Here is a 12,279-nt window from a genome sequence, read left to right on the forward strand (position 1 = left end):
ATAATAGTAAATACGTTGGCAACCTTTTAAGCTTAAATAAGGGAAGCCCAATTTAAGTTAAATTGTAATTTGCTCTCTAGAGCAGTACATTATTAGACTATAGACTATTTTGATAATTTTTTAAAATATAATTACAAATATATTAGTTTATTTATTAATGGTGCATAAGTATTGCAAATAAATACGAATGCATTAAAGCGATAAGTAAAATTAAGACAAAATACGCAAACAAACATATAGAAAAATAAATATAAATATATATGTAGAAATAGAGAACAATGACAGAACAATCGCAGGCAATAAAATAAATAAAAAAATGTAAAAGACAAAATACAACGCCAAATGGGTATGCACAAATATAAGTGCGCATATCCTCTTTATTTATAAATATATTCATAAATATTCAGTACACACAATAATTTTCTTAATCGAACAAATTTGTAACAATAATTTTACTTAACGGATAAATAAATATATATATATATACATGCATTATGTTATTTTTTAAACTTAAGACATGATTAAAAACAAAAAAGAATACAATTTTTATAATCTTCGTTTTTAATTGCATATAGAATGTTAATTTATCAAATTAACTAGTATTTAATAAAATAAACTTTTATTACTTGATTCAAAATATCTTAAACAATTATTTCTGTGTTCTTGTTTTTTTACTGACAATTCTTTAATATGATAATAGTGCAATATAGCACATACAAAAAACAATTTACAAAAAATACTTTTCTTTATTATTATTCATCATAAACCCTATAAAAAAATTAATTTATATTATAAGTCATGCATACATTTATTCATTTAACTTATGAATATATTTTTGAGCATTGACAGCGCCTCTAAAAAATTGTTCATTGTATGAAGATTAATGAATGCAAATTATTAATTTCTAGCATACTTATTTGAGAACCCTAATGAGTTTGATAAAATCCTAGAAGCATTTAATGATTGCTTGCCATCCATAATATTATTATTATACGAATTCATAATTAACGAATTAGATGGATAATTTATCGAATTCTTTGATGGACTATTATGATTATTTCCATTATTTTCTACACTTAAACTTGATCGTATTAAATCAATTGTATTAAAAGCATCATCATTTTTATCATTGTCAATATAAAAATTTATATTATCATTATCTACTCTTAAATAATTATCTCTATCTAACATGTCAGCTCCATTATTTCCTTTTCCATTCATATCCATATGACTTAATTTACTCATCTTTTTTTCACTATCACCTATTAATCCTTTTCCTATAGCATTAGATAATTTGCTATTCATTAAACATCCATTGTCATCATCTTCATCATTTGAATATAATAAACTATCATCTTTTATTTTTCCATCTTTAGTATAACAAATAGAATCATCACTATTTGAATTATTTCCTCCTTTACTATTCATATTTTTTCCATTATTTTTTGATAAATTATTTGAAACGATACTACTTTTTTTTTTTCCTTTTTTAGCATCTGCATTTTTTAAATCAGTATGATGCTTATATTCGTTTTCCCACTCAGTTCTTTTTAATATAGATAATTTTCTTGCCTCATTATAACCATATTTGCTTACACTAAAACTTGTAAATAATCTTTTATTGTTAGCTATTTGAAAGTAAGCATTCCATTTACCTACACCTCTTGGAGATTTTGAAAAATACACTCCTTTGACTTTATCATCATTTGGATTTACACCTGCTGGCATTTCATATTTCAATTTTCCGTTTGCATAATTTGCATTATTTACAGAAGAAACCATAGTTGATGATTGTTTTAAATTTTTTCCACCTTTATTATTATAACTTCCATTATTATTGCCATAACTATTATTACCTGAAGATGCATTTTTATTCATATCTAACCTTCTAGTTTTATAACCACTTACATTTTCCCCTTCATTAATATTTTCTGATCTACCTCCACCTATACTCATAATAAGATCATTATTATCGTTATTACTTAAAGATAAATCTGATCCATCGCCACTTATTTTCGAATGATAATCAGTATTATAATCATAGCTATTATTTTTTTTAGAATTATAATGATATCTATATCCCATACCATTTAAATTGTTCGAGTTATTTCCATTACTATTGTTAATATTATTTATAATATTACCATGTTGTAATGAATTCTCAAGAAGATTACTCGAATTATTTGTACTCATAATAAAATCATATAAAGCATTTGAGCTTATATATTCTGAACCATTTTTAAAACCTGATAAATCATTATTTCCTTTTTTATTTAAACTTTCGTGGGATAAATTTAATAAATCTTTAAAGCTTTTTGCATTATTTTTGTATGCACTATTTTTTCGAGAATTATAACCGTGCCCACCATTATTATTATCATTCATTCCTATATCATTCATATCTTTTTTCCTTAAATAGTCTTTGCCATTATTATCAGGATTCATACTGTTATTTCCATTTTTGTTATTATGTCCATTATCTTTTTTATTATCCATCATGTTTAATTTAAATTTTTTTAAAACGTTACTATTACGTAATAAGTAGTTCAAGTCATTGTAAGAATTATTATCATTGTTAACATTGTTTCCCTTAGATGAAGGATATAGAACATCTTGTTTTCTTTTTTTAAAAAACATATTTTGAATAATGTTTGATAAAAAGCTATAATTATTTTCATTTCCATTTGCATCACCTTGATCTTTATCAGGCTTTCCATAATTATCTCTTTCGTTATAATTACCATCTTCAGCAAATCGATAATCGTCCGTATATTTGTTTAAATCAATGTTTCTATCATGCTCCATTTTATGTTTATTTTCAAAATATCCTTTTATGTCCTTTAGATCGATATCTTCGGTTGATTTATCATGATGATGATCCTTTTCCTATAAAAAAAATGAAAAAAATAAATACATATATAGCATCTCATGTATGCACTTCGAAAAAGAAGAACAAGAACTATTGAAACTTTTCTATGCTCACGATCTCAATATATATAAACATTATAGACACTTATGCATGTAATCATATGATGGAACATACCTCTAAACTACCAGACGGATTTAATCGAGAGTAGAAAGATTTTAAAAGATTTAAGTCAACTGGGTTTATATCCATGCTTTTTTGACGTGTCTTCTCATTTTTGCACGCATTTGCATACTCAGATAAAAGCATTTTAAAATGCTTAATGGCATTTGCATTATTGTTACCATGATTATTTAGATCAGCCGCACCAGTTGAATAATTGCATGCATTATACATATTATCACTATCTTTTGAATTCATCTTGTTGAAATTTTTATATTTTTCAACGACTTTTTCAGCTTCTTGTATATAGTTATTATTATAATCATTAAAAGAATTATAATCAATACTAACATTTAATTTGTTTAAAATATTTTGATTTGAATAACTATTTTTTTTTGTTTTACAATTTGAAATATTAGAGGGTGAATTATAATTCGCATTGCTTAAGCTAGAATGTCCATTTCTGTTATGCTGATGATTATTTGATAATCCATTTTTATTATTTGCATTATTATTGTTTAAATAATTATATAAAATATTGCTAGCATAATTTATTGGTAAAGAATCAGCACAACCATAGTTATTTAAATTCTCATGATTACATCCACAACTGTTTCGAACAGCACCATAATTATTATCACTACTATGATTGCAATGTAATAAGTCTTTTCCTCTTTTAAAATCATCAAACCCGTGAGCAATATCATTACAAGCATGTATATTATTTTTATATCCACTGTTGTATAGAGATAAAATAGTGGATGCTTTTTCATCTGCATTATTTTGACTATTCAAATAGTAGGATGTACTAAAATATGGGTTCCTTAATGCTAATTCATGCATTTCATCAACAATTTCTTTTGTTAAATTTTTTTCAACTTCTTCCATGATTCGTTTATGTAATTCACTCTTATCAAGCACTGTATTTGTAGTATTACTAGCATTACTACTGGTATGATTTTTATCTGATGATGCATCTTCCTTATTTTGTAACATTTTAAAATGCTTTATTATTTCTAATTCTTCAATACATTCTATTAGAGAATACATAAATATACTTTTTATAGAACATATTTTAATGTTAGAAAAACAGCATAAATAGATTTCTAAGTTATTAGGCTCAACATTGTTTAATATATTAATAAAATGATATTCAAATGATTTATTAGTTTCACTCCAGGCTGTAACTAATCTTTTTAAAATTCTCAAGTAGCTTAAGCATATTACTTTAACTTTTTTTATGTATTCATTTTTATTTATCGATTCTTTCATACTAATATTATTAATGACGCATCGATGATGATCGCAATTAATATGATCTCGATGGTTGCTATTGCAATGAATTCTATTATTCACATTTCCATTGTAATTATTGATATCATTACATGGTATATTATTATATCCCATCATTGAATATGCATATTTATCTATTAAATCCTTTCGATCATCATTATAGCATTTTCTTAATGGAAAATTTAATCCACTATCATTATTATCATTATTTTTTATATTCAATATGTTATCCATTAATGCAATTGCTTTATTTTGATTTATTGATCCGTTTTCTGCATTTATTTTTTTTGACATTATTCCTTTTATTAAATATTCCTTTAATTTTATATTATTTTCATGGTCATCATTATTTATATTGTCTATATCATCATTACCCATATTATTTCCAGATTCCTTTTCTTGAAATATAAATTTTTCATATTTATCTTTTTTTTTGTCATATCCATATTCTTCATTAGTATTTGCATAATTTTCGTCAAAATTGTCTTTAGAATTTTCTTCATAACGTAATTTTTTTAAATAAACCATCCTATCGTCATGCTCACAAATATTATCGTTACTATTATTATTAATACTTTCGTTATTGTGAATATCACTATTGTCACTGTTTTCGCTAGTGTTAACACTATTTCCATTGTTTTTAATCATACCATTAATGATTTTTCCACTTCCCAATGGATTGTTAATGTTTTTATTATTATTCACATTTTCATTAAAATGTGATTTCTTATTAATTCTTGATTTCATATATATATTTTTTTCGTCATGGGAGTATATAGACCCGTTTTCGTCATCCTCTTCTGTTCCTTCTTTTAATTGGTCGTTTTCATGTTTTTTTTTAATATTTAAATAATATTTATCATCATTATCATTGAAATTTTCTTTTCTTTCATTGATTTGCCTTTTTTCATCTGCTTCCATTTTTATTGATTCAAAACTATCACTATCATTGATGTTATCATATTTTTTATTTAACACTTTTGTGATGTCTTTATTTGTATATTCTTCAGTATTACATTCATCGCTTTCAGTTATTTGTTTAAAATTTTCATCATCATTTGAAAGTGTAACTGCCTTTGCAATATTATTAAATGATCTACCATTAACTGTTTCTATGCTCTCAATATTAATGAGGTGCGGAGTTGTTGTTCTACTAATTGGATAGTTATTATTCTGTTGGTCAGAATATTTTGCATAATTATCAATTTTACTTAAAGACTCCTCAGTATATGCGGTTTTCTCATAATTTGTATTTTCGCTTTTTTCCTTCTCATCCGCTTGGATTATTTTTTTACTGGTATTCGAACTAGACCTTAATGAAAACATTTTTGTTAATTTATATTCGGAGATAAATATAAATAAATAAATTCATATAATAAGTCTCTATATATATATATGCCATAAATATTGCGCACACACACAATATATTTCTTATTCACATACAAAATATGCAATATAAGAACATGTATGAAAATACACAATAAAGTGCTTATTAAAAAAAACCTGAGCACAAATAGGAACTTATAATATTATGCAACTCTAGGTATAAACTTAAAAAATAATATCCATTAAAAATATATAAATATAAATATTTATACATATATATGCATATTATAACGTCTATTTTTTTCTACATAAGCAAATATATATATTGTTAATAACTATCTTTATAAAAGTATATGTATGCATACACAATGTATACAATAATATATTTTTTACAAAGTCTATGTTTTAAAAATTAAATAAATAAATAAATATAAATATATATATATGTATATGTATTATGCATGCACATGCTTATATTAATTATTTCCAAGCATTAAAAAAAATGACATGTATATATATGCATATAAAAATATATTTAAAAAATATATATGTATGTATGTATATATAAATATATATATATATATATTCTTAATTTGTATATTATAAAATAAATAAAAATACATATAACCAATTTAAAAATATTATAGCTTGAAAAAAAAATACATATTTTTTTTTCTTAAATAGCTAGAAATATAAAACAAAAAAAAAAAAAAAATAATAAATAATATTAACATAAAATAATACGACAACTATTATGAAGGTCATATAATAAAATTGGCATACATATATATGAATATATGAAAATACCTAGAATTAAAAATACAATAAAAATATGTATAAAAATTATGACAATTAAATAAAAAACAAAAATAAATTTGTATGTATATATTTATTATATAAATTCCCAACTGTGTATGCATATATTTATATGCAACGATTTGGTTTGTCCTACAGCGATCTTAAAAAATTATCAGTTGAGCAACGATAACAATTAAAATTATGCCATGTATTTATATAAAAATATTTTATTTACATAAGCATGTACATATAAATAGATTTGCATATATTTATATATTAGCATACATTTCATTAAATATGCATACAAATTTTGTATTTTAATAATTGCGGAATAAAGTATTATAATATGTATCAATATATATACAAGTAAATTATATAAAGTCAAACTAACAATGATAGGTTTAACTTCATTATAGTTTATACACATTTATATGTATATATTTAAATTACATTTATACTCAGTATACTTATAAGCACGTTATTCAAATTTTCCATATATTTTCCACTTATTTTCCAATTGATTTTTAATTGAATACAAAAAAATACATATATACAAAGTATATATATCTAATATTTTACTAATCTTTAATAATATATCTTAAAAAAATGTATATTTCGGTTTACAATATTACATCATTATGAATGCATATAGATAGTATAATAAATAGCATATATATAATATGTATTTTTTTGTAGATATAAATAATAATATTAAATAGATATGTAGAGCAAGAAATCTATTACTATTATTATATATATTACCAAAAGAACAATAGAATATATATATAATATGACTTAAAAAATATGACAAAATGCAAACAATAAATAATAAAACATAAATGCCATAAAAATTAGGAGAATATATTAGTAAACTGTATTCATATGCCAACATAAAAATAAAAAATAACTTTACATTATATTAATATCAATTTTCCATGTATTTATTTATGAATATCGCATAAATAAATATTATTTTGTATATTTTAATAAATATTTTTTTTTACTACAATTTACAGCTTTTTTTATATTCATAAAATATGTGCATACAAATACTATATTAAACACATCTTCACAACAAAAATATTTTTATAGAAAAAAAAAGTATATTATTTATGTATAACTACTTTTTGATACTAAAAAAATAAAATCATAATTGAAAAAAAAAAATGGAAAATATTTTATTTATATAATATATATATATATAGATACGCATATAGCGAAATACTTATTTTAAAAAATGGAAATAAAAAAAATAAAAAAAATATACATGTCGCCATGCATTGAATGACAATAGAAGGGGATATAGATAATGCAGTTAATTATTTTACATGCCATAAAAAATATGCAAACTTTTATTTTTTACCGACTTTTTTATGCATCTATTACGAAATGCACAGTTATAAAAATAAAAAAGCGTATTGTTGTACATATATAATAACATCAAAATTGTTATTTCATCGGTATGCAATTTCATAAAAACAAAAAATTATAAATTATATACATGTAGATAAATAAATTTTTTCACATTAAAATTGTAAATAAAATAACAATTTTATACATATGTATGTTTCTATACTACATAAATTATTTATGCTATACATAAGATAAAATATGTATCCATAAGCATATTTTTTACATATATATATAATATGCCATATCACTTTAATAAATATGTTTTAGGGATACCTTATTTATATCGTGGCATATGCATACATAACAGTATGTAGAGAAGTAATATATATATAATATGTATTTACTGCACTATATATATTGTTATTTTTTTTTTTTTATATAACGCTCAATATGAAGATAAAAAATACAGTCACCATAAAAAAAATAATATAATATAAGGGCAAAAATATAACATCATTCTTTATTATTAAAAAATATAACAATAATAATATTCAATACTTTTGGGAAATATATAAAATATTAAATAATTATATTTTTATGTGTTTTTTATATTATTGTAAAATGTTATATAATATGTATTCATGAAAAATTACCGCTGTTTATATTCCATATAAAATCGATTACACATGCATTTATTTACGTATAATAAATAAATATATATGCTACAACAAACAAAATACTATATATATGTTTACAAAATGTGGTTGAAAGAACAAAAACATACATATAAAATAACTGATATAAATTGTAAAAAATAAGGAATATAAAATAACATCAAATTTTAATCAAAAAGTAACATAAAAATATATAGAAAGTAATATAAATATTGGGTCAAATAATATTTATTATATTTTTCCGTTTTTCGGTGGGTTGGGTATTTGTATACATGTTTATTTTTTATCATAAAAAGGAAACAATTGTTCAATCATATGCATGTTCCTTTTCCACATGTGGAGAAATGTACATTTATAGTGTTAATATATGCAAATAAATGATTGTATATTTATATATATTAGTCTGTATGTAAACATTAAATGCATATATATAATGTTGTAAACAACATAATACGTATTTTATAATATGAATGTTATATTATCAACACAAAAAAAATAACATAAAAAAAAAAAATATTAAATGCTATCATTTAAATTTACAACAATCGAAAAAAATATATTCATTTAATTTTTCTACAACCGAATGTTATGTAAAAAAAAAATTACGCATTCTATATTTTTTTTTTGTTCTATTTTTTTTCGTAAACAAAATATTAAAAAGATTCCTTATTCCGTGTGCATGTAATATTATTCACATACAAATATGAATATTGCAAAAATATATATTTTATAAAAATATTATAAATGTATGAATAAAGAAAAATTATGTAAATTTTGCATGCAGCAGGATGTTATAAAAATTATCAATGTGTGTTTTCATGCACCAAAAAAAAACACATGTTTTTATGCAGTTATGTTGAAAAAAATTATATTAAAAGCATAAAAAAAAGTATTCATTAAAGTCAAATGCATTTACTAAAAAAATAAATAGCTTTATGCTATATCATGGCATAAATATGTAGCATGTGGGAAATTTATATTCTTTATGTTTTTAATAATATACACATACACAACACCATATGTGCTTTGTATATCAACATATAAAATTTCTTGTGAAATAATAGGTGCACGTTATTTTTTTAATTTGAAAAATATTTTATGAAAAAAGAAAAACAACATTTAAAATAATATAGTTTTTTTTGAATACACATATATCACTATGTATTTACACATTTTTTGTAGGAAACATGCAAAAAAACAAAACTGCAAAAATTATTTTTTAAAGCATATATAAATGCATATAATCTGCAAATTTATTATTTAAATACCACATTAATATACTGCTATTTATAAAAATATTTTAAAAATTATAGAATTATATATCATAAAAAAAAATACAATATAGTATACATATATTATGCATATTTATATTAATAAAATAGCATCATCAGTATTTCATATGCTGCATACTAAAATTTAATGTTATCATATAATATGCATTTTAGTTACTGCATAAAATTAATGCTTCTACAGGCATATGCATATATATTCATATGTATGCATTTATGTATTTTAAGAAATACTTTTTTATGCAGTTCTACTCTCTTTTAATTATCCTTTTATCTTTATATTTCATGCACAAAAAAAAAATATATAAATAGGAAAAATATTAAAAGCTAAAATAAATATATATTCACATAAATGCATACAAATCTGATTAGACAAATATAATAAACTGCAACTACATAACAATAATAAGTAACTGCAACTAGTTAAATCGAATATTAAAAATGTAAAAACATTATAGGTTATAAATATTAAAACTAATAAAAGCATAAAATAATGAAATTTTCATCGTATTTTCAAAAGTTCTTTTTTATATACAAAACAAAATGCTAAGCATGCATAATAAATTACAACATATGTAAAACAAAACTTTGGCACATGTTTCTATCACACGATTTATTTGTATTTCCTTCAAAAATAGGCATAGCATAAGGCTAAATCACAATGTGCATAAATGTGTATAATACATATAGTTATATTACAAGCACGCATATATTTTAGTATGTGCAACTACTAAGGTACATATAAAGTGCTATGCAAATATAGTTGAAATAGCTTTCGTACAAATTATATTAAAAATTCAACAAAATTTATGTTATAATATTTAAAATGAAAAAAATTAACTAATATCACAGCTGTTTTATTGTAAATGGGATGTAATTTTATTATATGTAACTACAAAAATGTAGGCATTATATACAAAAAAAGAAACAAATAAAAGCGTACTAATAATGGTTTAAAGCAATAAAAAATATTAAGTATTTATATTGTTATCATTGATAATGTGTTATAGCAAATAAAACATTATATGCTTTGCATTGGTTTTAGACATACTTTTTAATCACAATAATTTTGATATATATAAAAAAATAATAAATAAATTTATAGAGTTTAAAGAATATTATATAAAATATAAATATAGTTCAAAATATATGTAAAACAAATTTTATTTTCTTATAATTAAAGATGTAAATCTAAAAGGTTGAAAATAAAAATAGGAAATAACATTTTTTCAAATAGACTAAATATTCTATAAATAAAATTAAAAAAAATAACTATAACAATTTGGATAATGAAACTGTATAAAAATTATATATTTTTTTATTTATATTTGCTTATTTTCTTTTTATTATAATATATTATTTTCGACATTTTTTTTTTTCTTCTTAAGTGTGTGCATATATTTTTCAACAACATCAGATTTGCCCTGTGTGTAAAAAAATAGTCACATAGGCACGCATGCTGAAATATGCATATGAGATTATAAAAATGCTATAAATATAAAAATTAATAAAAACGAAAAACACATTATAATATCAATATAAGATATGTATTAAAAATATTTTAATAAACATTTGTTATTTTTTTTAGACTATTAAACATTATATATGTTTATTTATACGATAGGAGAATTTTATTTTTATAACGTCATTTTTGGGGGACCCATTATTTCAAATTTACAACTATCTATATATTATTAGGGTGCAATATATATTATTATTTTTCTATTTTTATTTACACCCTATGTCTAATTATTCAAAATCGCTAATCATGTTCGTATACTTTCTAACAAAGTTAATTTACGTAATTTGCCTACATTGGTAAATTTATGAAAAAAAGCTAATACACCAATATATATACTTTTTTACAGTACACCGTTTAGTTATCAAAAAACAAAAAAAGGAAAATATATTTTTTTGTCGGCGTTACTCATAACTAGGCCACGAAATTTATAACTGCCAATCGAAAAAATAATCTAATAATATTATCCTATTTCATATTTTATAAAACATTAAAGAAAAAGTAAAAAACGAAAAATACGTTTTTAAGGGGATGCATACTCCACACTAAAATAGCCATAGCAATGTGGTAGTTCACCATTTTTTAAAAGTTTATAAAATCAAAATTAAAAAAAAAATTGCTCCATAAATTAAGGGAATTATGAAAAAAATAAAATTATAAAATAATAAAAAAGGATTTCACTTTAGGCGTGTAAAGTAAAAATAGCTAGACAATTAACAAATGGGTTAATCATAAATAAAATGTACATATCTATAATTTATTGTGGTAAGAATATGGGAATAATAATTTGAAGTCATTGATAAAATGAGAAAAATTATGTGTAAGCATGCATATTTGTGATTAAAATAGGAGTGAAAATAATTTAAAAATAAACACAATTTTCATAAAATTTTCAAATAAAATAAATAAAAAATGAAATTACAAACGAATTCAAAAATTAGACACATGTGGACATATTATTTAATTCAAACAAAGGCGGAAAGTTAAACATTATTTAAA

General features: G+C 21.5%; 1 protein-coding gene across 1 annotated transcript; it reads right to left on the bottom strand.

Annotated features, from left to right (window-relative positions):
• Positions 1–752: 752 nt before the first annotated feature.
• PCHAS_0905200 (AP2 domain transcription factor, putative) lies at positions 753–5,647 on the bottom strand (the record flags this gene model as incomplete). Its single annotated transcript, XM_016798035.1, has 3 exons — positions 753–768; positions 914–2,886; positions 3,044–5,647. The coding sequence occupies 3 exons, from the start codon at positions 5,645–5,647 to the stop codon at positions 753–755; spliced, it is 4,593 nt and encodes a 1,530-aa protein (XP_016655295.1).
• Between the last annotated feature and the right edge of the window lie 6,632 nt (positions 5,648–12,279).

The sequence above is a fragment of the Plasmodium chabaudi genome (genome assembly GCF_900002335.3).
Source record: "Plasmodium chabaudi chabaudi strain AS genome assembly, chromosome: 9".
NCBI classification, from domain to species: Eukaryota; Apicomplexa; class Aconoidasida; order Haemosporida; family Plasmodiidae; genus Plasmodium; species Plasmodium chabaudi.